The 27857-nt window shown below is 36.3% G+C and overlaps 2 protein-coding genes and 1 long non-coding RNA gene across 4 annotated transcripts in view; 2 read left to right on the top strand and 1 right to left on the bottom strand.

The window, feature by feature from the left end:
• The first annotated feature begins 91 nt into the window (after positions 1-91).
• LOC139142505 (uncharacterized) lies at positions 92-1824 on the top strand. The gene is made up of 2 exons (XM_070712495.1): positions 92-213; positions 818-1824. The coding sequence occupies exons 1-2, from the start codon at positions 131-133 to the stop codon at positions 1740-1742; spliced, it is 1008 nt and encodes a 335-aa protein (XP_070568596.1). The 5' UTR covers positions 92-130; the 3' UTR covers positions 1743-1824.
• A 5820-nt stretch (positions 1825-7644) lies between these two features.
• Positions 7645-16728, top strand: LOC139140551 (uncharacterized). Of its 2 annotated transcripts, none has more exons than XR_011554020.1 (5): positions 7645-8023; positions 12684-12783; positions 14057-14163; positions 14792-14877; positions 15122-16728. It is a non-coding gene; the product is annotated as an uncharacterized lncRNA (long non-coding RNA). The 2 variants fall into 2 exon arrangements; XR_011554019.1 differs by having other exon boundaries at positions 14031-14163.
• A 7565-nt stretch (positions 16729-24293) lies between these two features.
• LOC139140568 (putative ankyrin repeat protein RF_0381) overlaps positions 24294-27857 on the bottom strand; it is an 88528-nt gene continuing 84964 nt past the window's right edge. The window contains exon 10 of the mRNA XM_070709916.1: positions 24294-25728. Within this exon, the coding sequence (XP_070566017.1) occupies positions 25285-25728 (444 nt within the window). The 3' untranslated portion in view covers positions 24294-25284. The remainder of the gene's footprint in view (positions 25729-27857) is intronic.

Here is a 27857-nt window from a genome sequence, read left to right as displayed (position 1 = left end):
GAGCTTTGCTTGACATGTGTGAATGAAGAACTATAACCACTCACCGTATGCTTTTCCAATATGTTTTTCATTCCTGTAGGTCGCTGGAAAATGTTACCATTTACAAAATTTTAATTCATTGAGGTCAGTGATGGCGGGTCTTCAGGTCACACCGATCTATCGACTTCATGATACATGGAATTATTTAAAAAACATGTATAAACAGCAGTACAAGTAAGTAATGGCTACGCATTTTCTTGTTTTGAATATGTTTTTAGGCAACTTAAACTTGTAAATATATCGTTACCACCGTACACTCGTCAATGATATCCGAACCAGTGAGTACTGTAATCACTTACTTATATCTTTTGTGATTTCAGAAATACCTTGAGAAATGTGTTTCAGTATGTTTGGAAGTTTTGTGACTAAAGGAAAATGCCCGGAAACCTAAAAAGTGTAAATTCGTATTTTTCCCATACTTGACCACAATGAGCAATTAAAATTACACATGGACGATAGGATGTAGTCAGAAACTGTCAAAATCAAGAAGCGAACATCGCAAACCTTCATCACAGAAGGGGCGCCTTTGAGTTTTCTCGAATACTTGATATTTGATAGATGTCTGCTTGGCAATTGATATTTTCAAAATCCATTTCATATCATAGCATACAGGTTTGCGGATACATTATTCGTTTTTTTTGTTCATATTACCACAGAATTAACGTTGATTGGTTGAGTGCGCAGTTTTCTGGCATTGCCTTCTTTCTGAGAAAGAGCGCCCGCAATCGACGATCGAGTTTTCTAATCTAACATAATTCCTGACAAACAATTCTTGCAGGACATTCCTGGAGCTATCACATTTGATGAGCGACGAGCGCAATTTTGCATGCTACCATGAAGCCGTGGACGAGGCTATGAAATCGCCGCCATGCATGCCTTTCTTCGGAATATTTCTTCGGTCTCTCATAGCAACAGAATCTGTGAATTTGATTTCAATGGACACCAGGAAGATGAAACTGGATATCGAGAATGAGGATGGCGACAAAGACGCCGAAGTTGGAGAAGCGGCGAGAGTTGATGTTGAAGGCGCTTGCAAGGATGCTGCAAAAGGGGACAGAAAGACGGTTTTCAAAGGAATAAGGAGTAAAGTTGCGAACATATTCTCGAAAGGAGGCTCAACCTCGCCTACGACTTCAAATCAAGAAGTCAAGACGGAAAAAGTTGACGTCTTTTCCATGCTGGCCGTTGCTATGTCGGCGCGACGCCAACAAAGGGGACTGTCAGTAGATCACAGTGACACGTCATCAAATTTATCAGAAGATACTGGCGAAGGTGATGCCGATGTTGGGAAAGATGGGAAGCCGAAGTTGATTTCCAGAGCTCGAAGGCGGCGAATACGTAGGGCTATTCTGCAACACGCACGGAAAATCCGTGCCGAAAAATTACGAGAGCTTACCGATGAACTTACAGAAGGTGGAATCGGACCGAGCTTATTTGCCACGATGGCTAGTCTGGTTAGTAAGGAAGAAAAAAGAAAACGAATTGAAGAAAGGAAAAGGAAGGAAAGAGAGAAAGAGAGACATAAAGAGATGGCAAAGATGTTGTTTCACTACCAGATCAATGCGATTAAATACAGATTCCATAGCAAGGCGAACATTCGATCATTTCTCTTGAGATCAAAGAGCAACACCGGGAGGGAAAACTACAAACTTTCATGTTTGCGGGAGCCACCTCACAAGGGGGAGATAAAACAGCAAGCCTAGGACGAGAATCATTGCGTTCGTCGTAAGATGTCAAATAATACATTTATTTTTCTGAGTGGTGTACTATCATACTTTCTATTCCGATTGGGTCCTTAGGTACAATTTCTTTTTAAAAAGTGGTCAAATAAAAAGCATGGTCGTATTTGCTCGGAGATAAGCACTGTTTTCATATTTATTAGATGTACAAAAAGAATGAGTTAGGTTAGGTATGGGTCTGTGGCCTTGGAATAGTTCACCTTAGTTTGCGTGTACCAATGCTTGCGTGAGTATAAGCGTGCATCTGTGTGATACTACTATTTATACCTCTGGTAAAAATAATCGCGTAATTACATCAGAAAGATACAGGCTTTGTATTAGTGAAAAAAAACAAAAAAAAAACCAACAACAACAGCAACAACAAAAGCAAATTAATGTTAATAACATCTTTACAAAAGCCATCACACCTGCATATACAGTGTTTTGCTGTTTCTGCAAATAATGTAAATTTATATTGTATCAGGAGCGAAAAATTACTTAGTGTAATGCTTCATCATAGTCGGGATAGGTCCGATCATAACCAGGATTGGCCGGGCAAATACGAAAAAGCGAAATTGAGATAAAAGGAAATAAAGAAACTAAAAAGGGAAGAGAATTAAATCCGAAAAGAGGTAATTGTATTGCCAGTATTAACCGACCGTCGATTTGATGTAAATTACTCACATCACGTGGCTTTACTAATTGGTCACGTCCCGGGTCTTGTGGTATCTCCACGTTCCAAAGATGGAGCCGTGGCATTATTCAAACTTGAAATGAACGCAAAGCATCCGGAACGCTTGTTCATATGTTAGGTCTATGATGACATCACACATCTCAAATATTGAGTCAGTGAACAATGTCAATAACGAATCTGGCTTCTCCTTTTAGAGGGAAGAGGACTATCATCAAACGAAAAGGAGGGAATAAACAAAAGTAGGGTAACTGATGAAGGAACACTCTTGTCTCAAAACACTTTTATGACGAAACACACACATCAAAATTGTTTTTCCGGGACCAAAATCAAAGCACTATCGATTCACTAGTGTCTTGCCATGTATCCCACACACACACTAAGGGAGCCAACATTTTTTACGGCTTTGGGTTGGAGGAATTAAATACACTAAAAACGTTGAAATTTCGAGTACCGCAGCCAACCATAATAAATTTGGGTCACCCCTCTTTAACATAGACATTTGACTGAAGCATCCAACCCCAAAAACTTTGAAACGTTGAATATCAATACAATGTATTTGTATTATTTACGGATACTGTAATAGTAAGGCACTTTCAAATCCTGGTGTACCTTGCTAGATATAATCAGTTGCCTCATGACAGTGGAAAAATGCGAGGCCAACAAAATGAAATTAAAAGTCACAAAAAGTATACACATAAAAGCTCACCCTATACCCAGTATCCAACCATACGGTATTGTTTGATTTAGAGCGGTACGGTTAAATATCAAAATGATGATTGAATTTACGTAAATAAAAATACATATTTTAGCAGAGTGTCTTGCACTTTGAGTCAAGTGCGTATCTCACATATCATTAAGGAAAACCAGACAGGGTTCGTTCATTGTCATTTTATTGCAGACAACATCGGTAGACTTTAGTTGATTATAGAAAGTTATGAGCTAGAAAACAAAACTGGTTTAGTTTTGATAGCCGATTTTGAGAAAGCTTTCTATAAAGTGAGATGGGACTTGATTATAAAGATTTTGGAGTTTTTAATTTTGATCCTTCTTTTGTTGTCTGGGTTAAAGTCATGTACAATAATATTTGTAGTCCAATTATGAATCATGGTTACATTTCTGAAAAAGTTTTATCTTTGTCGAGGCGTTCGACAAGGTTGTTCATTATCGCCTTATTTATTTATTATTTCCGTTGAGATGCTGGCAATTCTAGTAAGAGATTGTGAAGCTTTAAAAGCTTTAGCTACTATTGATCGAAAGCAAAATCTCACAATTTGTCGATGATAGTAATCGCCCAGTCTACTCCGACATCTTTTTCTGCTTTGCTAGATATTTTGAGTGATTTATACATACATACATACATATATATATATATATATATATATATATATATATATATATATACACTGCAAATTCTTCTGGATTGAAATTTCAGAACACTGTCTATTATTTATGCCAATTCGGGTTGTGGGCAAACTTACGTGTCGTATACTGGTTTGTACCCTAACCAGGTAAGTTAAGGTTGTATAAGGCAGACCTACTGGGGCGGAATTAATGGTTTGTATTCCACGCCACAAGATCACTGTGCAAAAACTGGTCATCGTTGGTTTGTTGACAAACTAAACTCATTCTATGATCTGGTGGGAATTTATTCCAATTTAAAATAGAACTTATAATCCACTGCTGCAGTTAATTTCTTGCCGCTTTTATGACATGCGGGATTGCCCCTTGGTTTGAATAAGATATAACAAGTGAAACTGACTTGGTCATATGCAGTGTTCGCGCCACTCATAAATGCGAGTAAAACTCATTTGAACACGATTGGAACTAATTTGGGATAATGGGATGGTGAAGTGTTGTCGATTTATTCTGCAAATGTAACCTCATCTGCTTTCCTTTTTAAGTTACACACTCGTTTTTATGACTAATTTGTAGTATCGCAACATTCAACTATAGGGCACCTATCATTTTTGAGAAATTTGAAAAATATAAAGATTAATTGTCCCAAATGAGTTCCAATCGTGTTTGGCGAATTTTTTTATAGTCATCAGCCACGCTTGCGAATTTTTAATATTCGCTCCGGAAAAAAACGGTTTTGACGCGATCACTCCAACTGCCGGGTCGTATATCTCCTTTGCACTCTTACTTCCGGGTTCTGGAAGCGACCCGCGCCCTGCGTATGTGTTCCCGGCGTTATACGGCCTCCATGAACACACAGACCTGTACGCAGGGCTAACTGGCTAGCAGTTTTCACTGCCAGGCAAGTAATTTTTGGTGCCTACAAGCCTGACGGGCTAGCGTAATTTAGGAGAGTAGCAAAGTCATTCGGCATCAAACGACAAGGAGTATCACTGTATCTCATGAACAGCAAAGCGAACGGAACACAGAGACGGTTTTCGAGCCTTACAAAACTTACATAAAATTCTCTATATAAAAGGATGCAAATCTCCTCACGATAGCGCACATAGGATCCTATTTTAAGCGGTAATACTTGCCACGTTTCATGGCATTTACAAAGTTACACATAAGAGTTACACAACGTCAATTTAAAGCCCCAACTCCCGTATAAAAGCGCGAGAACCTACGAGAGTGGTCATAATGGTGGGATATTCAAACGTACTCGGTACGCTCTGGACGCCGTCCATAAAAACCGTTAATTAAGAAATCTAACGATTAATTTTTTTCTTGGAAATTGAGGGATATGTGTATAAGTATTTGGGGCACAATATACTTGGTTTCTGACGAAATTAAATTTGAAATGACGTCTGGAACCAGAAAAAGGATAAAATATTTGCCGGTAATATCGCCGGTATAACGTTCGATGTTCAGTTTGAATCTGCATGATTGACATGATATGCAAATTGCAAATGAGTCATTAGCGATACGTTGTTTACTTTTTCCGTACGTAGCGTTGATTGTTCAAGGCGGGGAAAAACACCAAATACTCGGAGCGTACCGAAAGATACAAACGCACACACACTGTGTATAACAAATACATGCAAACACATTTGATTCGGTAGTTCTCTTTTTGGAAAATTTGTTGGTCCTGAAAAGGACCGTTTTCATTTGTGTTGGCCTACCTGAGCCGTACATTTTACAGACAGGAAGGCCTATACTGTCATTCATGCCCGGCATAAAGTACGTCTGGTATGTTCGGGTTGAGACCACGGACAAGTACCAGCACAAATTCTGGCATGATCTTTCACTTTGTCTACACTGTCTGTATATCTTCTATCTTCTTTTCAAATGTCAAGTTTTACCCTCTAGTCAACGTACTGTTGAAAGCGCAATCATCGCAATGCGATATGCGTAACTATCGCTTCTTTATAGCTGTTTCCAAAAGTGATATACATTTTTTTTCCCGATCTAAAGCCGTGCATGCCTATGCAACACAAAGCGAACAAAGTCAAAATTCAAAAAGACAAGTAGCCTCCAATGTGCTGACAAAACCGGGATTTTTTTGACGCCTGCAATCGCCTTCGGCATATTCGGTCGTCACTGTGCTGGGTCACTTATACTGATCTCAGTGATCACACGTCGAGTTGACAAACGTCGCCGGCGGCAGCTGAGGTCACCGTACTAATCAGTCCCATAAGTTGCACTCAAATGTCCGCGCTCGATCCCCATCACAGTTAGCTCCAATTCATTCCTGGCAAAGAAAATTCCCGTGGCTACCTCTAGTGCTCATCAGTGACCGCTATCTTCATAAAGCCAGCTGACATAGTGTGATTAGCAGTCTGACTCTGACTACCACGCGTTTGTAATGAATAGTATCGCGACTGCGTGGAGAGTGTAGAAGTGCAGTGCACTCGATTTTGGCGGGATCGTTCAAAGTAGCGAAATACTAGAACTCACCATTTTATAAGGAGGGATGAACATTGAAACGAATGCTCGGAGAATTTATGAAATCACTTTATTCTGATTTTATTTTTGGTGATTAAATATTAACAGGTTTGATTTCTAAAATAAGTATTTTCAGAAGCTTTTTGAAATAATCATAAGACAACAAATCGACACCACATTTCATTTCGGTCACCATAAAACTTGTAATCGAAGCCGGGGAATAGTCGTCGGTACCCTCCCATCCGACAGCGCCGAGTTCATGAGACAACGCAAGTTTTGAAAAGGAAACTACAACTACCATCCAAGAACTGTGGAAAACTACGTTTTATAATGGAGACACAGCCCTGCCTCGCTGAACTAAGGTCGAACGAGGAAAGGATTGTTTGTAAGACAAAAGCTCTACAAAATTTGGTAGACGACTTGGCCGTTGAGCATTGTGGTAAATGTCCGTCGTCCATTGAAATAACCACACTCGATAAATTTGGACATCTAGTAGGCGAATTTGCTGTTCTTTCAGAACTGTTTTGATTTTTTCCCGTTCTTTCCTGAAATGCGGCATTTCTAGGACGGCGTTTGGACAAACGGTGCTTCATTATTATCTTCAATCAAGACTCCCTGCAAGAGTGATGTACACTATATATACTATGACTGAGCCGAGGAAAACCCCGATAATAGATCCCGTGGCAGAAAACTACATTTTCTACGATTTCTGCATCGTTTACCCGTATACAAAGATGCGGATAGCTATTGCCACTGTCATGATATGCATTATGTTGAATCATTCAAAAAGGCGCTGAATACAATGACAAACGCTTCGTTTTCGGACGAGAAACGTATACCATGACGCATGAGAACTAAGGAGTGTCGATCGATCGCCTGGCAACGTCATCACGGTTTGTACAAATCCGAGGCGACGCCGCGCCGAACCTCTGCTCCAGTAAGACTTCGAAAAAGTCTATGTTCAAGAAAAACCTATTGGGGAAATGAGTGGATGTAACGTATGGAAAGTAAACCGTAAAATTGGGTGAAAATAGTATACGTAAAGTCACCGTGCAGTCAATGTTTACAGTATGTGGCGTGCACGTTCTATTTTTGGAGGTGTTCAACCAGCTGTTTTAATTTGCTACTTTTTGTTCACAAAGAAACCATATTAGTTATGTTTTGCTCCGCCCATTTTCATCGATTTTTCTCGGTAGGGCCCTACCGAGAGTTACCGGTTTAACACTCAAGTTTCTCGACCTTGTCGAATATTGCCAAGGGACGTAAAGGTCTGAATATGTAATAAAGGTTAGAGGTCAATGTAGCACAGTTTACTTTCCACTTTTAATATGTTTGCTTATCCCTGAAATCATTATGAGGAAATGTTCATATTAACGATAATGAGTGTCTACGTTGAGGTTTGAATAGGGGTAATGATGAATTATACTTATTTTTGGTCGGCCAAGTGTGGACGACACATGACCTTTGACCCTGATTGGCTCCTACAAGTACAAGTGTGCATTGTGCATTGAACCGGTCGGTCGCGCCTGAGACCATTTCGCCTGCGGATGCCTTACTGCTGGGACGCAGGTCATTAACTGTCTTCTTCAAAATTATCAGCCCGCCTTTTGAACCTGGTATACAGCGGAGACAATGGCGCCTAACTGTGGACCAAGGAGCTCGCCTGTCGCGAGCATATCAAGGAAAACCGTTTGCATTTCCCATGGACGTGGACGTTGAAAATTCTGGTCGGGTAAGTCGACCTCCATGACATATATATAAAGGCCTCACCGTGTCTTATCGACAGTGGTACAAACTCGTGTTTCCTCAAATGTTGGGTATTTCATAATTTTATCTACTACGCATAGACAACTTGAGAAGGGACCAGTTCATCATCAATAATATTTTAATACCACAAATCTGCTTTGTTTCTGTAATAGTATAACACATTTCATGTCGCCGTTATCCCTTGACATTGTGTAGAAGGGGGCCTTGAAAAAGGTAATTCTGTGAGTGAATTCATACATCACCATCACAGTAACACAGACGGGGAGAAGAAAAGTCGTGTTTTTATGATATACTAATTCATTTTGCCAACAATTATTGTGTTGGTATGTTAATGTGAGTAGCAGGCTATCAAAAACTCAAATAATATTTCAACGGCGGTTAAATTCAACCAGTCTAGGGATTTACCCGCCAAAATTCTTTTCGCACAGCTTGTGGTATTAAGTTACGATTGGCTTCGCATCGTAATGGTGGGCCGTATGTTTGATTCCGAATCGTCATTGTCATACTGTTAGTATGTTTTACTTTTTTCACGGCAGGAAATTTTCTTCTAAGAAACTTATAATTCTCAGCTGGGACAGTGCTAAGAAATGTTATGTGAGAACATATGAAACCTCTCACCAGCTCCTTACACATCCCATGTTTACACTTCATTCTAAATCAGTCCCGCAAGATTTATCTGAAACCAATTACCCTTCGTACTTTCCCCGCCAAAAGTGATTAAATTACAGTCAAAGTTGTCATAAGGTTCATTGTCTCAGACCCCATGTATTCCAACTTACTGGTTGTCATGATAACGCAAACTTCAATAGTTCCCTAATTTTATTTTTAGCTCCAATATGTGCATATGTATATATGCTAATGGGAGGTATTCTTATAAGTGGCAAAATAGCCTCTGTATGTATGTATGTACAGTATTTATGTATGTATGTATGTATGTCCGTCCACATCAAAAACTCCTAAACCGCAGCACCTACTGTCATAGTATTTGGCGTACAGGTGCACCTAGGGTGGAGATTTCAAATGAACATGTCAGTGCCAAAAAGTAAATGAAAAAAGTAATGAGGGCAGATTCCCTTAGGTATTCTAAATTATGTGTGCAGAAATCGGGATGAAATTTGCATGTTTCTATTTTTAAGGCAATTTTTTCAGATTTTAGTCAAAACATCTTTTTCTCTGAAACTGCTTGTCTGATTGCTTAAAAAGTTGGTACACATGTTCTTCAGGAGACCTGACCTCAGTCAAGTTTATACATATTTATGGTAATTTTCATATTTGTAATTTATGGAAAATTTTCCAAATTTTTGGTAAAAATTGTTTCATCCAAATACTCCTGATCTGAAAGCAAGCTTTGATATTTGGTACACAGGTTCTAACGGTTGATCAAAATCTAATCATGTGTTAAAATTCTGATGAAATCTGCAATTTTTTGTATTTTGGGGGTAATTTTTGCCTTTTTTGTCAAAAAAAAATTCTCTTAAAACTACTGATCTGGTAGCTGTGATATGTAGTGTACAGGTTCCTAGGGTTTATGTTAATAAGATATAGTGAAATTAGGATAAAATCTGCAATTTTGTATTTTGGGGGCAATTTTTCTCATTTTTTGCTCACGTGTTCACACACGTGAGCATTTGTCGCAGCGATGTCTGTCTGCCTGTGTGGTTGTGTGTCTGTCTTTCTGTCTGTCTGTCTGTCTGTCTGTCTGTCTATTGGTCTGATATCTCATAAACGGCTGATCAGATCAGAATCAAATCTGGTAAATAGATTCAGTTAACAAAAGGCAAGAACTGATTAGTTTTTGGTGGGTGTGGCTTGCATACTTTTTGCTCATTTGCATAATTAATGATTTTAGAAAAAACAGATATACATTAAAAACGACTGCACACAATTTGACGAGATTTGCTACAAATGTTGCTCATACCAAAATATATCAGTAGTGGGAACCATTAAGGGATGACATGAAAGATAGTTGCTAGTTTGCATATTTAATGAACTTTCCTAATTAGGGATATATATCTGATTTGACTTGATCAAAATTGACCAAACTTGGTATGTATATTGAAGATACTATAATTTAACATTCTTGAAAGTCATCAAGCATTTTAACTTCACCCAATTCCTAATTTGCATATTTAATACACTTTGCTAATAAGGGATATATATTTGAATTGACTGGACTAAAGTAGATGAAACTTGCCACATGTATTGAAGCTACTATGATACAACATTCTTGAAAGTCATTAAGCATTTGTACTTCAGCCAATTCCTAATTTACATATTTATTGAACTTTGCTAATTAGGGATATATATCTGAATTGACCAGACCAAAGTTGATGAACCTTGCTATATACATTAAAGATACTGTGATACAACATTATTGAAAGTCATTAAGCATTTTTCTTCAGCCAATTCCTAATTTGTATATTCAATAATCTTTTCTAATTACGGATATATACTGGGATTTACTTGATCAAAGTTGGCAAAACATGCTATGTACATTGATGATTATACCAGGTTAAAACAATATCGAAAGTCATTTCACATTTTCATGTCAGCTAATGTATAATTTGCATATCTAATGAGCTTTCACAGTTCGGCATTTATGGCTTGAAGGACTTGGCCAAGGTAATTATACTTGCTATATAAAATGGTGATACAATGACAGAAGTCAAAGAACTTTAATATTTTTATTTCAGCTAATTACATATTTGTATACTTCATGAACTTTTAGAATTAATTGGCGGTGAATACTGTTCATTATCCTGATCATATTACTTTCAATGAAGTTGCAAACATGTGGCAAAGGTTCAAATTTACATATAATGCAATATATAATGAAACGTGAGCATTTTCAGTTCATATCTGGTTGGTCAAAAAATTTGTTTCTCAAAATTTACTAATCTTATTGCTTTGATATTCAGCAAACAGGTTCTTAGGGTTTATGTTAATATGATATATTGAAATTAGGAATCCAGAATTTTGAATTTTTGGGTAACTTTGCAAAACTGTCATCTTTGCAGGATTATCTTTCATTTTGTATTTTTTAGATTTTTTGGTAATTTTATACCTACTGGAACTAAGAGTATATAATGTAATGATTTAGTAAGCATTTGGTATTGTAAAATGTATTTGGTGTGGAAATGCAGTAAAAAATCATTAGAAAACATAGCTGAGGTGCTTTTAGCAGGTTTGGCTTCCAACAAATATATCCAAAATTTTTTTTAATGTTTAAGAGTGAGGGATTATGAAAAATATTCCAAACAAATGTCAATAAAAAAATTAGCCAGAGAAGGTTTGACAAAAAGGAACGGTGGGAGAGTGGGGAAAAAAGAATGTACAATGTATTGAATAAAAAAGATAATGTACCTCATCAATCTTCCAGACACCCCCCTCCCCTTTATCAAACCCCTGAGGTATTTTTGCAGGCAATACATGTAAACCATGCAGTCAGTGTGCGAAATTAACGTTGGTCCGACGGTCTGAGACCGACAGATTTCTCGTCGGGCCGAAAGTTTTTAGCAACATGTCGGTCCATATGACCGACTGGAATTCGGAATAAATAATGAAAATTTCTCCGTCAAGATCTGTAACAGATGCAGATGATGACTGACTTTGAATCATGTAATTCAGACTTGAATGTCATGCACCTATCAATGTTTTCCACCGAGGGAGTGGAGGGCAACAGGGTTGATCGCACTTTGTGTCCTGGTAGTGGGGAATTCGATCGCTATGGTATGCCATACGGGGGGGGGGGGGGGGGGGGGGTTGACAATGTAGCAACATATTAATTTTTGTTTTGCGACATTTTACATTTACTAATATTTAGTCTGATCCCTGCGATCTGTGCGCAAAGCACAGTATAAATTCAGATAAGTATAAATTACGTCCGTGCATCCAGATTCTAGCAATGGAATGGATTGATTTTGGTGCAACAATGTGATACAATATTATAAGAATACTCGTCTAGTGAGTGTAACCCTGGTAATCTTAGCATATCGGTGTTATATGACAACAACACCCAGTATCACTTCACTAGTTCCACCATAGGGTCCTCAATTTCCGATGATATTGATGATGATGATGATTAAATATTTAAAAATGGAGAAAAATAAACATATATTTGGACTCTGTAAATTTGTTGTTGTTGTTGTGGTTGTTATTATTGTTGTTGATAGTAATTGCAGAAAAGGACAAAATATGCGCTGCAAAATTCAATACAGCCTAACTATAAAGTTAGACTGTATTGAATTTTGCAGCGCATAGTCCACGTCATAATGTAAGATTCAGTGAATGCCTGAAACATGACAAAACTATGGGATTCTGCAACCAAACACAGCACGTCCAATCAGTAGCGTGGTTTTTAATATTTGCAAAGACTTACAGAAATCCAGCTTTTATAGGGGAAGTTCCTGTTTAACTATTTATCATTACATTCAGCTGTTATATCTTTATCAATCTCCATGGGCGAAGGCACACTTGGGGCCACTGTCATAAGTCTGTGCCAGTCTGTTTATGTCAGTCTGTCTGTATGTATGTATGTATGTATGTTCATGTTTCATACAATTGTTGGCTTGCTTTGATAACTATATGGGAGAGAACAGTGATATTGTCATTATTTTCTTTTGCAGATCAAAATATTGATGGGCCTGATTTTCTTTCTTTACAATGAAATGACATCAATAACCTTTAGGCTGAATGGCCATTTTCCAGTTCTTAGAGAAAGTTAAGGTAAGGTTTAATTCCTTTCTCACCATAGCAATATATTATACTGTGTATTCTGTGAGTGTCTTCTATCAAATGAATGATCTTCTCAGAGATAATAGGCCACCCTATCTAAATCAAATATTTACAGTATATCGTCACAGTGACCATAATTGATTATGATAAATTAACCTTTTTGTGTTTAATCCAAGTTGATCACAAAATTCATCTACAAATAATCAAAATTTATATTTGAATATCAAAAACTGTATCGTACAAAGACATGTGTTTGTGATGTTCACATTTGCCTAAGTAGCTTTTCAAATAGACTAATTTTCTGTCCCATCCGTCCATCCATTGTCCTTCAACAATTTAGCTTTGATATTTGGTACATAGGTGCCTAGAGATAATTTGTTGCTGCCAGTGAAAATTGCATCCGGCAAGATTGAAACTGGAATGCACCATTTTTACATATTTGTGTAATTATTGAGTCGCTGCCAGTGAAAATTGCAGCCGGCAAGATTGAAACTGGAATGCACCGTTTTTACATATTTGTGTAATTATGAGTCGCTGCCAGTGAAAATTGCAGCCGGCAAGATTGAAACTGGAATGCACCATTTTTACATATTTGTGTAATTATTGAGTCGCTGCCAGTGGAAATTGCATCCGGCAAGATTGAAACTGGAATGCACCGTTTTTACATATTTGTGTAATTATTGAGTCGCTGCCAGTGAAAATTGCAGCCGGCAAGATTGAAACTGGAATGCACTGTTTTTACATATTTGTGTAATTATTGAGTCGCTGCCAGTGAAAATAGCACATTCCAAGTACGCATTCTAATGAAAGAACTTTTCAACTGCTGCAACTGCCCCAAAAGTCATCATGAAAACTAGTAAATAAATGTGGTGTAGCAGAAAGGGCATTCATGAAATAGGAAAATGTCTTATCAGTGAAGGTTCTATTGATACTTCAAACTTGAGTATATACTATAAGTAATGAAAAAATATCATAGTTATCATGGAATGGACGTAAGGTGTCAGTTAAGTGGTAATGAAGTTCAGTTTATGTGTTTGGACTTATTTTAATTTTATTTAACAAGTAACAGTTGTGTTCAGTGAGTAAGATGACATTTCTTGAGAAATTAGCACCATATATGTTTAGTGCAGTCTCTCCTCATGTCTCCTCATGTCTATAATTTTAAATAACTGGAAGTAGGGAAACTGTGTGTCGTATGCATCTTGGTACTGTTCTTCCTGGTTTTAATCTCTTTTCAGATGCCTGATACACCCCCCTATTTCAGATAGTATTGATCTGCTAAATCTGGACTTGTACCAAACACATCAAGGACAAGGTTACCTTAAAGGAATCTTAAAGTGATATTCCTTCTATCAAAGGGAACCAAAGAAAGTAAGGATATAATTAATTTTGCATTACCTTTTGTAATATGTTTTTCACTCACACAACGCTCTATTCCTGTACTCACTTCCCAACGGTAGCAAACCATAGAGTTTAAATTATGGCTGAACAGCCCTAAAACTTGACAAACCTTCATTTTCCCAAATCTTTTCTTTTCAAACATTGATGTCAAAGGTAAACCTTGTTACCAGTATTACAAGCATAAATAACAGGCATAATGTGATAGACAGCAAAGCAATGAAAAGTAAATTGCTATTCTTGTACCTTGATGGAAGTTTAACATAAACGATGTACACATACTTGGACAGACACAACCCCAAGGTCTCTGCTTTTTAAAGTTGGAAAGGTTGGCATAGCAGTAAATCTATCCATGTTTGCTTTGTACATTGAGTGGGGTAGAATATTGTGTTGTAGTAAATAGTTTTAAAGTCAGTGAATCATTGAGTGTGTATTGCGTTATATTAGTTTACATTTTGAAGCAATTTTGAGTCAAATGCACCTGAAATTCAAAATGAAATGACATACAATATGCTACACTTATGTAATGAAATGGAATGAGTGTAAATAGACTTTATTATTATGATGAGGAACATAATGCATAATATTTTTTGCATTTTAGGGATCAGAATATTGGCAGCAATCAGAGTGTTGGAGATGACCTTTGCAGTTCAAAATGCGCTGGGGAAGATTGTAGGCATTGTTGATGTAAGTATCATATCTCTCGGTATTCAACACAATATGATTTAATATTTGGTTTCCTTAAAGGGAATAGTATGTCATGTTCATTATGCTCTTTGTCACTTTGGAGTAGCTTCTGTCACCGCAGTAGTGGTTTAACTTCGTGTTCACATGCTGGACAAATTTAAGAACAAAGCCTTTCAGAGTTGTATAAAGAATGTTATCTTTAATTGGCTACATATTTTTTACCAGGATTATTCTTTCTCTATAGGATGCTGGAAAACTTTCAGTGAAAGGAGAAGAAGATGGCAGACTACCTCGTTTGGGTGTTTTTGTGCATGAGGAGAAGGTTTAGCAGTTTGTTATTTTTCTTGAAGCAATAATCTTGTTCTTGCACTCCTTTATTATATTGGAGTGCATTTCCTGAGTAACTTTGACCATGCTCCAGCTGTAAAGAGTGCATGCCAATTTTTAGAATACTTTTGGCCCACATCTAAAGACAAAAATACAATCCTGGGTAGGGTCAGACAGTTAGGCCTTGTTATTACAGGAAATGTGTAATTTGGTCATAGCAAAACAATTTCCTCTGAAAATTGTTAAACATCAAAAGTAGGACTTTGTATGTATCCTATTTCCTCAATAGCGATATTAAGAAAAACTATTCATTTTTACTTTTTAGCTTTGCTGTCAGAGATGGGAAGCTGATCATATAAGCTGACTCATTCATTTTGAATTTTGCATATTATTACTTTTAGGCAATTTTTGTCATTTTTAGTCAAAAATCTTAACAATCTTCTTCAAAACTACGGGTCAGATAGCTTTGATATTTGGTACACAGATCCCTAGGGGTAATCTATTTCACATTTGTTCAAATTGTGTAGAAATATGCAAATTTGTAATTTTGAGGCTAGTTTTGCAATTTTGGTCATGATCAAAACTTTTTCACCAAAACTGCTTTTCTCATGGCTATGATATTTTGCATACATGATTCACAGGGATGACCAAAATGTGTAGCGTATATTTCATTTGTTTGATGAAATCTACAATTGGTATTGTAGGGGTTATTTTAGCCATTTGGGTCGTTTTTTTTTTCTAACAAGTGCTTATCTGATAGCCTTGGTATTAATTATACAGGTAACAAGGGGTTAACTTAAAGTAATGTGTATCAAAATTTTGATGAAATGTGTAATTTGTGTTTTGGGTGCAATTTTTATCAGAAAGATTGGTTTTCATAAGTTACTTGTCTGATAGCTTTGATATTTGGTGTTGCGGTTCCTAGTGCTTATCTCAATATGATATACTGAAATTATGCTGAAATCTGCAATTTTGTATTTTTAGGGTAATTTTGCCATTTTCGTTAAAAAATTTGTTTTCAAAAACTGCTTGTATTATGCCTTTGATATTTGGTAGAAATGTTCTTCTTGATGATCTCAATCAAGGTCAAGGTCGGCCAGGAAAGTTTTATCTTTCCTGCCTCTCAGCCTGAGCAGAGGTTCTTGGCTTTTTATCCTAATGAGTCCCATGTCTTTTTCACCTTCAAACATATCAAAGGCTGTCAAAGATTTCCACATTCATCAAAACATATGTCATAAATAGTTAAGTCTCTACACAATACAGCAGAGACCTATCGGCTGCTAGGTTGCTTGTTTACAGATTTTAGTGAGATTTGCATATTTGTATTTCTTGGGCAGGTTTTATGCCTACATTCGGGATATGTTTTATGCATATATACCTGAGAGCTTATATGGTTGGCAGTGTCTGTATGTCTGTAAGTATGTGCAATATATGTCCATCCAAATCTAAAAATCCAAAATCGTGGCACCTACCAACTTAGTATTTGATGTACAGGTACACCCATAGGTGGAGATGTGAATTTGTTCAAATGCTCAAATGATATGTCAGTGTCAAAAATATCTAACGAGGTATAAAAGGGAAAATTCAGCAAATTGGTCACAAAATCATTTTCTCTGAATTAACCATTCTGATTTCTTTTAAACTTGGTATGCATGTACCTAGAGGCAACCTTATTTGAGTGTCTTAAAATTTTGGTGAAATTTCTTATGGGTATTTGTATTTTGGGCAATGTATTCAATTTTTGGTTAAAAAGATCATTTTCTCAGAAATTGCTTGTTCAGTTGCTTTGAAACTTTGTATGCATGATCCCAGGGGTAAACTTTAAGTATACTCACTCTGGCCTGCTACATCAAACCAAATGTGAGCCAAGTGTCATTGGAACAATTTTTCAGTTTTGAGTCAAAAAATTTATTCTTCAGAACTACTCATTTGACAGATGTATTCTAGTAACTAGGAATGACTTGATTTAGATTTTAGTGATAGTGTCATTGACACTATGATTTGGAATCAGATGTTATTTTATGGCATTCATGGAAGAGTTGGCCAGTATTTGTTTTAATTCTTTTGTCTTTATTAATGTTTAATTCTCATTTTAGAGGCCTGTAGTCTTTTAAACATTTTCCATATACAGTAAAACCTGTCTACCTCCACTTGGACTTGAAATCTTCAAAATGGTGTTTGGTATATTGGGGAATATTTGTCATTGTGTCAATAGGCAATGGTTTTAAAAACCTCTAAAGTTTGACCGTTCTATTTTAGGCAAAGTTGAGATAGTACAGGTTTTGCTGTATTTTATTTCTTACCAAGTTACACTTATTATTTGCTTATGTATATATATTCGAATCATTATTATTATCAGCATGTATGGCTTGTCAAGTGATATTTACCTGAATTGTACAACTTTGTCAAGAATTTTCATTTTATCAATAATAATCATAATAACACTAAAGACATTTCTTTGTGTGATCTCTTTGGCAGGTTACCACCACAGGGCTCTCCCTTTCACTGGATAAAATACCATTCAATCCGGGGTTCCTTTACTGTTTTTTTACAGGACTATGCAGTTTGTCAGTGTATAGTGTACCGGGTATATTCATCAAGACTAAATTATTTTAATCCCCTTTCTCCTAAGTGGTATTAATTTCCAAGCTTGGCTATGGAACCTGATAGAAAGAGGATTAAATGGACTTTAAGAGGACAACAGACAGTAAAAGCATCATCAGTGCCCAATCCCTCCATGCCAGCCCTCACATACCATATCCTACCCAGCCCCGCCCAGCCCCGCCCTACCTAAAACTGGATGCTCTCCTGGCCTGCTGACAGACCACAGGGTGGCTTGCAAGCAAACAACATTCATGCCAGTCTAACAAGGAAGTGCTGGCTTGCCTGTAAACCGATGTTTATTTAAATATGCTCTAAATTCAAGCTTTTTTGGACACACGTGGTGGATTGCCTGCAAACCAAGTCCTACACACAGTGTGGTATGTTAGCTTGCCAGTCTGTTCAATCAAGTGGCATGTAGGCAAACTGAAAACAAACCAAAAAGCAAGCCAATTTAGGGGAAATGAAGCAATCCGTTCAGCGACAAATAAACCGGTGCAAATTTAGCACGAATTTAGCTTGCCAGAAAGCTAGAAGAATTTGCAGTGTACGGAATTTTCAAATAAGGAGGCACCCCCTTATGAAAATAAAAAAGAGTAACACCCTTGGGCTTGCAAGGGACTGTAGAAAAGCCCTAAGCAGTGTCGACAAAATGTAAAAACCATGAAAAAACGACGATATGTAAAAAGATTCTGTTGAATGTGACGGTTTTACTAAAGAACAGGACCTCTGTGTAGAGAACAGTTCATAAACATTTGTTTTCATCAGATACGATAAAGATCGCTGTAACCTTGGTAAATTTTTTATTTTGTTTGTTTCTGTGTATCATCTGCAGTTTCTGGTGTGAATCCCTGAACCATTGATAAATTCCTAATATTTAGTTCATAAATATAACCTATATGCTATAATCTGCATTGTTATTGTTTAAATTTTGTATTCAGGTCCGGACTAGAATACATTTATCAACAATAACAATGGTCATTTCACATATTCACGCTAAAAGTTTAGATTTTTGTTTTGAAACGACACTGACCTAAACGACCTCTACGGTTATGTTGGGCATCATGTAACAATAATAATGGCTTATGGATTTATTGCCGGTTGATCGCCAAGGATTTCACATAGTTCATCAAAGAATAGCATGGTCTTCCTTCCCAAACTGCTTCTGTTATTGTAGTCGGTTATATCTTTGAATTTGCCTTCATGGTTTTTACACTTCGTCGACATTGCTCAGGGTTCCAGCTCGACTCACGTCCACCCCTCGACTCCCTCCTACATTCACGCCGGCCTACAGGCGTTTTGAATTAGCCTGACGTATTTTTAAGTCGGACTCAGATCAAGGCCAGCGAAAACATTGCAGTGAGAACGCCACTATTGATTGGAGTATTGTTTATTGTTCAATTCACAAATGTTTACATCTCTGAATTCAAATATGTTGCGAAGAACATTTTCTGATTAAGTAAATATTATAATTTGCATACTGATGATACATTAAACTTCACGCCTTCCAAGACATCAAAGTATACGTATACAGCCAATGACGAACATCATTTTCACCGGTCACAATGTCAGGAAAATGCATCCGTTTGTTCAAACATTCACTAATAGTAAGATGACATATATTTACCGATTTCCTGTCACAGGAAACAATAGATGGCACAGAAATGTTAACGTTCATCAGTATAGGTAATCGTAAAGGTACACAAAAGTCAAAAGTAGTATACGAAAACCACCAATCACCAAATAGTTTGACATTAATTGACTCCGATTATGACATAACACCGTACAGCACAGTTCTATTTACTCGATACCTATACCAACTCCAGTTTAAGTCTGAGGCACAACATTGTGACTAACGCCTTATTGTAGAAATAGGCCTAAGTAACGTTGAAGTCTTTAAAATACATACACATTCCAAGATTTACGGACCTTGTAAACTTGGAAGTATTCTAATAATTCTGAACAATACTGCAGAGCGAAATAAAAAGGATGAGTACGATAATAGCCTACAATAAACACTAGAGAACATGACAAACAGTTATCCCTTTAAAACCCTAAAACTATAATATATGTAAAATTTGCATAATAAACTTTTCCCTGCATAGTGTGAACTACGAGTATTATCTATATTTATGCTATTTCCTGACGAGAAGGAATATACTCATATAATTCGCTATGCTATATGTAAAATACTTACTGAGTACTGACTTGATCATATCTAATGAAAAGAAAGCATTTTACTACTCCAGTTCTGTAAGATTATCAATTATTACGTCATTAGTAATTGTGCCTTTCCATGATATCAGGGGTCAGCATATACATATTGTTAATTGCGAACATTATTGTCACTATTCACTGTTCTGGTACAATACATTGATTCCTGATAACCTTCTCAAAACAAACGTTGCACACGTTAATCGATTTCCTGTTAGACTGCAAGTATGCATGGAAAAGAACATTTTTGTGAATATCACCACAATAAATTTTAAGAGATAAACAGACGTAGGTAACAGAACATGAAAACTACCAATCACTAAATATGGAAATTGAAGGGAGAACAGAGCTCTATTTACCTTTGCTCTACAACTATACCAACCCTTTAGAACAAATATAATGCATCTGAGAGGACACTAATTGACTAACTATCAAAATATTGCAAACTAACTAACAGAGGAGGCTCAAAATGTTACATTCAAATTTGAAAGATTATTACAGTATGACACTATGATAAATTTAGGAAACGTGACTCATCCACTAAATACTCTGTAAAAATTACAATGTCTGAAAACAACAACTACCATTGACAATTACACTGTCTCTTCAGAAACAATGTACTCATGTCAGATGTCTAACAAAATGTCAAACATACTATTTACTACATGCTTCCTTATTTCTTACACAAATTATCATAGTGAATAGTTATTACTATAATTTCTTACTCATTCTAAAACTTCCTAACCACTGTACTATGTTCAAAGACATTCAATGAATAATCCTAATAATTATACTTTCAAATGTTCAAATACATCATTACATGCAAATAAAAAGCCAATAAATCCATTACTAGGTGCTATTGTAAAAGGTGCTATTGTAAAACACAGTAGTTGTGGTTCCTCTCACAAAGTATCATATGTTGTGCATGTATTTTGCAAACATTTGAAATCTATAACTGTATATGAGAAGCTTGTCAGTCATCTAGATAGTAACAATATTGTATGAATTATAAGTGATGACAACTGTACCAGTATACAATTGAGTTGCAAAAATTTCTCAAACTTTCCTTAATGCATCATCATGCCAACCATTCCCTGTTGGCAAAAGTTTGTCGATCCTTAATAAAAATTGACCACAGTAGCAAGATAATTTGAATCTGTCAGCCTGATGATGCACTCAGGATATAAAGAGAAATGTTGCCGGTAAATGTTTACATTTCTCCGCTAATAAACCAGTTTGTTAATGTCAACATTTTCTATGTAAATTTACTTTAAAGGTATACAATCACCTATAATCTAAATATGCCCATATATGGTCAAAGGGGCGTGTCTTTGTTATTCGAAATGCCCATGTGAGGGCGCTGTTTTTAAAAAGCGGCCACCCGCTTAAAATCTGTGATTGGTTAGATTTTCTCTTTCAATGGTAACTGTGGCAAAACTGGAACAGGTGACAGTATACCTTTAAGCAGAGTAACTGAACATGATGTTCAGAATAAATGTATTTCATTCTATCTAAAACACATGAATCACACTGATAGAAATATAGACAATCTTGAGTTTTCTATGTGGATAAAATGCTCAATACACAAAACATACTGAAATCAACATGAACACTATAGTGAAATGTTTCATGAAATCAAAACACAAAGCCTATACTGAGTATAAAAAAGTGAGTTTTTATAATATAGCATTGTTAACGCTTTCAACACAAAGAATTAGCCATGTTTGACTTAAAGGAGACGTTCATCAAGGTTGATTTTAGTTAAACCTAACGAACATAAATCTTTTCATTGCTGAAAATGACAAAGGTAGAAGACTGAATATGATGAAGATAATTATCAGACATGCAAAATTTCAATTACAAGAAAAATACCTGTAACAAATACATGGAAACCAGCAAAGTCGGAAAAGACACTCATAAAATTTACAATTGCAAACGGTGTGATTGCAGTAAATATTCAATAACGGTATAATTCTCTAACATTAATAAGTGATATAAGGTAATATAGAGGAAAGGACCAATGTAACTGTCTTTCAGTGTGTGTTACCTTTTACCTAATATCAAAGCCTTTGCAAACAAATGCGCAAAGATAAGAAAATCATTGGTAAATACGCAGGGTATATTTTTACCAAATAATGTCGCAAAAAGGAAAATGCACCGGGGACCCTTTTAAGTATACTTGTTTATACTTTACGAACTGTCTTGTCATTTTGTCGTGATCTGTGAAATGCATCATTTGTATGTAAATTTCCTTTGAAAATGTTCTAAAGCTATGACTATCATCATTTTTTTCGATGACTGTCCTTGTTAAAGGAAAACAGGTAGACGTCGACTTACGATGTATGCAAACGTAATTCCAAAAGTTGACTGCCTACTAAAGGAGATATTCACAGAATGTAAGAAATTGCCTTAATCTACTTTGAAAAAATGATCTTTACAGGTTTTACATAGCCAAAGATAATCACTGCCTGACTTTACTGGATACAAATGTCCAAAGTGGTCTGATTCATCAGGTACTTTTATAATCTTTCCTAATTCAGCTCTGTTCAAATTATCTGACTGTTTCAGCTCTTCTTTTAAATGATCAGGATGGCGGTCCTTGCAACTCGCTAAATCAGGAAACTCAAAACAGAGGTCCTCAAGCAACTTAACTAATGCATCTTTCCCGGACTTTAATTCTTTGTATGCTATATACGCACAAACCTTGTGTACTGGGGGCAGAATTATATCTGTCATTGTCGGAGTTTTTATTGATGACATTACTTTCAATACTTTGCATGCACGCTTTCCATATTCTTTCATGAAAGCTTTCATTTGGTCAACTCTATAGCCAGGGCTATCAAGAAAGTGCCACGCACCTGGTTTTTCACAGACAAAATGCACAAGAAAGCCATCACGGACGCTTGATATCGATTGGGAAAGAGATGTTATCTTTCCTGTGTTTACTGGAAGGACAGTAAATAGCTTTGGACATTCTGTCATTCTGATGAAGCCTAAGGTATCCTGAATATCTTTCACGCCGCTAAGTATGCCCATTGGGTTTTTTGAGAACGGAGGCCTTTAACAATTTCGAAAACATCAGAAAACCTATGCCCTTTGTATTCTGGACAAATAGTCTTCTGATGTTCACAAAATCAGTGTCAAATTCACCTGGTTTAGATGTTTGTTCCAAGATGCAGTGACCACACAAAATGCTGATGTTGACTGACAAACCAGAATAGTAACCACTTTCCAAGATTCGACGAATTATGGGCTCCAGTCTGCATAAAAAGCAACAAGGATATTGTCCTCGGCCAGTCAGAAGTATGCTACATCTTGCATAATCACACTCGATATGGGCATAGTGCATATCTGTGGACTCGGAACCTCCGATAGCAGAAACTGAGTCTTGGATGCGGTCACAATTGAAACACAACTTGTCAACATTGCCCTCGATTAGAATATTATTTTTAGAGTACTTCGGTTTTTCTGTGAACATGCTTGCACTAGCGTCGATATCAGCTATAATCTCACTGAACAATGTCGGTGGAATGAACGATAGTTTGAAACATTTGTCAACTGTAATTCACAGTCATTAGGGTATCTTGGCCAATCTTTTTCTTTCGGTGGATGTATTGGTAATCGACATGGGAAGAGATATCTAGAGTATGAGTAGCCTGTCTCGTCATCCTCATTGAGTTTGTCAACCGGGAGACAAATTTTCATCTCAACAAACAAACTAATCAGGGCCTTTCGGTATGTAGGAGGATACATTTCCCAAGCATCATTTAGATTTTCCCTTGTTATAAATCCATGCCTGTCTATGTAATTTGCATCATAAGAAATAATACTACGTAATTGTGTGGCAAGCCACTGGGGGTCAAGGATAACAATTGCGCGAAGTTCAGAAGATCGGCATTTATTATAGTACAGAAGATCCCCTTGAACATTTAAATAACTTGTGATGTTTTTTAGTGACTTGTCATCCTGATGTGTGCAGATTCTATGGTGTTTTGCGATAGCAAAATACTCGTCAAACTTTAGAATTGGAGGATCTTGTTTATCTTTTTTTTCAGGTGAGTGCGGAATGTTGCCCACAAAGAAGGAATGGTTGGCTGCAAACTTACAAATTTCCTTGATTCGTTGTGGATAGCATCTTTAACCTGTTCAATACTTAGATTTCTTGAACCTAAACGTCTAGGTAATTGTTTCTTGCTGCTTACTTCATAGTATCCAACAGTATGAGGAAAGCGGAGAGTACTTTCTATTTCTATATCTACTTTTTCCTTATGTTTGCTGAGGTCAACCTCGACACAAGCTGCCACTCCTCCTTTTTTAGTTTTGCGTGTAATGTGACCTGGATGACAGATCATGCAGTTTTCAACGTGTTTCAATTTATGCATTGTTGAATGCATTTTGACTGCACTATACAATAGAGTTTGAAAACACTGCCATATTTGCTCACTTTCATGTTTTGTTATTTCATCAGCATGAGTGCCAATAAGCATTACACGGGAGTTTGGGGCTTGGCCGTGTATTGTTTGCAACCACAGACAAATTCTTCCTAGCTGGTGAATTAAACTTGCTTCACTGTAGGTTCTTGTTATAATAAATTTACTCAGATCAAAGACCAATAAAAAAAGTGTGTTATCTGTCAAGTAAAGAGAATGGGTCTCAAGAAAATCCACATCACCAGCAAAGTCAAAACATTCACTCTTACAGAGCGAACATCTTCAATATTTCCCCTTATGCAATTGGCAAGGCCTCTTTTGATTTGCTGGCAAATATTAATTCTGATATGTCAATGCCATCTGTTTTTTCAACTTTGGAAGTCGCTGTTTCACGTGCACTTCGAAGTGCTTTCACAAGTGTTGTTTTCCCAACTTCTTCATGACCAACAATAACCATTTTAACATATTCATTAGGTTCAGAGTTCGTTGTCATGAACTCGTTGAGAAATGCAAGCACAGCTCCCTTGCCTTCTTTCAGGATATCACTGGGAATATTGATTATCGGGTTATTATCTATCATGAATTCCTCATACTCGTCCCTAACGCCTAGTGTAATGGGTATATTTTGGAGTTGACTATCATGAGCAATAAAAATAGACAATCCCTTTTTGATCCTATATCGTCTTGTAATGACGTAAGCCCATGGTTATTATGCACAATCAGAGCATCCAACTTTTTGCATTTACAATCAACACATGGGACATTTTTACTCTTTTTTAGTGTTTTAGACTTCTTTGAACCCTTCTCTAATGTACAGTGGCTAACGTTGATTACTTTACAGTGTTTTGCAATATCTATCACCAACGGCAATGTGCCTGTTACATCCATTCACTATAAACACTGAAATATCAGTTCCATTGATCCAATCGAAAAAACGATCATTGTCGAAGTCTTTGATACTGAACACTATGAGTTTTTCACCGACTTTGTGTCCCTTATTTCCGAGTCTTGATAAAATACAGTTTAGTTCACTTCCCTGTATATTCCCTACAATTAGAGATGCTACTTCGTAATCTTCGACAATCTCCATAATTTTCGTTGGTTGACAATCCACAGCCATTAGAGACAATTTTGGAGCACTACCCCCAGGACTCGTCTTCACATTTAGCGCAGTCTTCACAACTTCTGCAGCACTCCTGTCCAGTGGGTCTATTACACGTGTACCATCATCGCTTTCAATGAAGATGTATCCAAGTTTACTCAACCTCCTCAAAGATTCCTGAGGAAAATATAAATAAGTGTATTTGTACTTTAAGTTGTGACTAATGCTTTCTTTTTTGTAACACACAAGTACCCGTTGGATGTAGAAATGCTCCAGCTTTCCAATTTCATGAGAAAACTGCAATTCAAATTTACTGTCGGGAATGTTAATTAAAAATACCATCCTTATTCTGAACACGATTGGAACTAAATTGGGATAATTGGATTGGCAACATTTCTCAAGAAGTTTAGAAATTTCTCTAATATTACACCATATTTGCTTACCATCTTTAAAATTTCATTCAAAATTTACGATGCTGTTGACATGTTATGAGTAAGAATCAGTGCATGATAGTATCTAATGCAATATTGTTCAAATCATTTGAACAATATTCATATTTGAATGAAAATATGAGAGTTTGTGTGTAGTTTCTTCATCACTGAAACACTAGTAATAATCTCAGTTTGTCACTTTTCCTCGACCAAAATGAAGATTTTTCGATTGATTTACAGTTAAGTCAGTCAGGGTCATTTAAAATGTGCCCTGACTCAATTTAATGTTTATGAAGCCTTAAATTCACGAAAAAGTCAGGGGCATTTCAAAAGTGCCCTGACTCAAAAGTCGTTAAGTAGAGAAATTTTAAGCATTTTGTCCCATTTCTGTAGTACATTTACACAAAAATGAACTTTTTTTCATGAAAATGAATCCGATGAAAGAGGTATGCAATAATCGTTGTGTTTTCGTTGTTTTGTTCGATGAGAACAATATTTCAAATTTTACACTATTCTATCATTTTGTAAAATTTCAGCTAAAATTTCGATTTCGTTACACTATCCTAATAATTACTCTCATCCAATTTTCCCGAATTAGTTCCAATTGTGTTTCTGAGACGTATGGTGGCAAGATCATATTTAAGCTGCCATTATTTCTTGCATTGAAATAAGTATCATGCAGACACAACTAAAATCAAAGTAAAACTTAAGTTGCCCACGCGGTAATAGTTGAAAAAAGCAACATGAAATTGGAGAATGGGTTTCAATAACAAAGTGTGTCATAAGAAAAACTCCTCATGGAAAAAATGGTTTGTGTGAGTATAGGATAAACTTTCATAAAAAGAGTTCAGAATAAAAAGTGACATATGTTGAATAGTGTCACAAGATTAAATGTAACATTGGTTTTCTTAAAAGGTCTGAGCAAAATTCACCAGGAAAGTATTTTGTTGCTGAAGTACTACGGAAATACTTCTAAAATATGGTAAAATTATTTTTGTATATGGTTCTAAGTTGTATGTCATTATTATGCTTATGTTTTTATTTCAGTAAATGCATTAATAGAGATTCAGTTGTATACACTAACTTTATATCACTTTTATTTGTGTTTGTGAATGTGTTCTTCGATTTGAATTTATCTTCATGTAATAGTAATCCTGCCAGTGGAAATCTGTGAAGAGAAAAAAGGAGGTGCAATGATATTAGTACAGAGCATTCTGAGTGTTAATCAGAGTAAGAAATGCAAGTGCGTAATGCTTAAAATTACGCTCATAATGTTTTAGGTATTTCATACATTCCCACTTGGATACATATACATGACCTACTTATACAGAATCAATATATATATAAATGTAACCTAATTATGATGTCACAATGAAATTTGAGGTATGACTTAATATAGTGCAGATAGAAACAATCCATAGTAAAACCAGAACACATTCAGTTGATTCATATTTTATCTGTTGAAACAGTATCAATGGCACTTGGCTTATTCAATGTGGCAGGCACAGTGAGTAGTACCTATGGGAACATGCATACCAATTTTCAAAGCATTCCGAAGAGTGATGTCAGAGACAATGATTTTTGGCAATACTGGATACTGCATGGGCCAACATCCAACAATATCCCACAAAATGTGTGGTAAAATAAATGTGGCTGCTTGACATGAACAGATTCTCTTAGATGTATCTTGAAAATCACTTTGTAAAAAAATTTGTCATCAGAATAAGAATTGTTCATATCTAACATTTATGATAACTTTGAATAAAACTGACAACAAAGAAACTAGACATGAAAGCAAAAAATCAAAAGAGCTACAGTAAGTATAGCTTTCATTATCCCTGCATTATCAAACATCAAATACTGAATTACCTGAAT

This window comes from Ptychodera flava, chromosome 1, assembly GCF_041260155.1.
Source record: "Ptychodera flava strain L36383 chromosome 1, AS_Pfla_20210202, whole genome shotgun sequence".
NCBI lineage: Eukaryota > Metazoa > Hemichordata > Enteropneusta > Ptychoderidae > Ptychodera > Ptychodera flava.
This window is presented reverse-complemented; position numbering and strand designations above follow the sequence as displayed.

Excerpts from the sequence above, each read along its gene's own strand:
- LOC139142505 (XM_070712495.1), top strand. The coding sequence starts at position 131 with ATGGCGGGTCTTCAGGTCACACCGATCTATCGACTTCATGATACATGG. Across the intron at positions 214-817 it reads ATGTATAAACAGCAGTACAA|GACATTCCTGGAGCTATCAC; the intron begins GTAAGTAATGGC and ends CAATTCTTGCAG.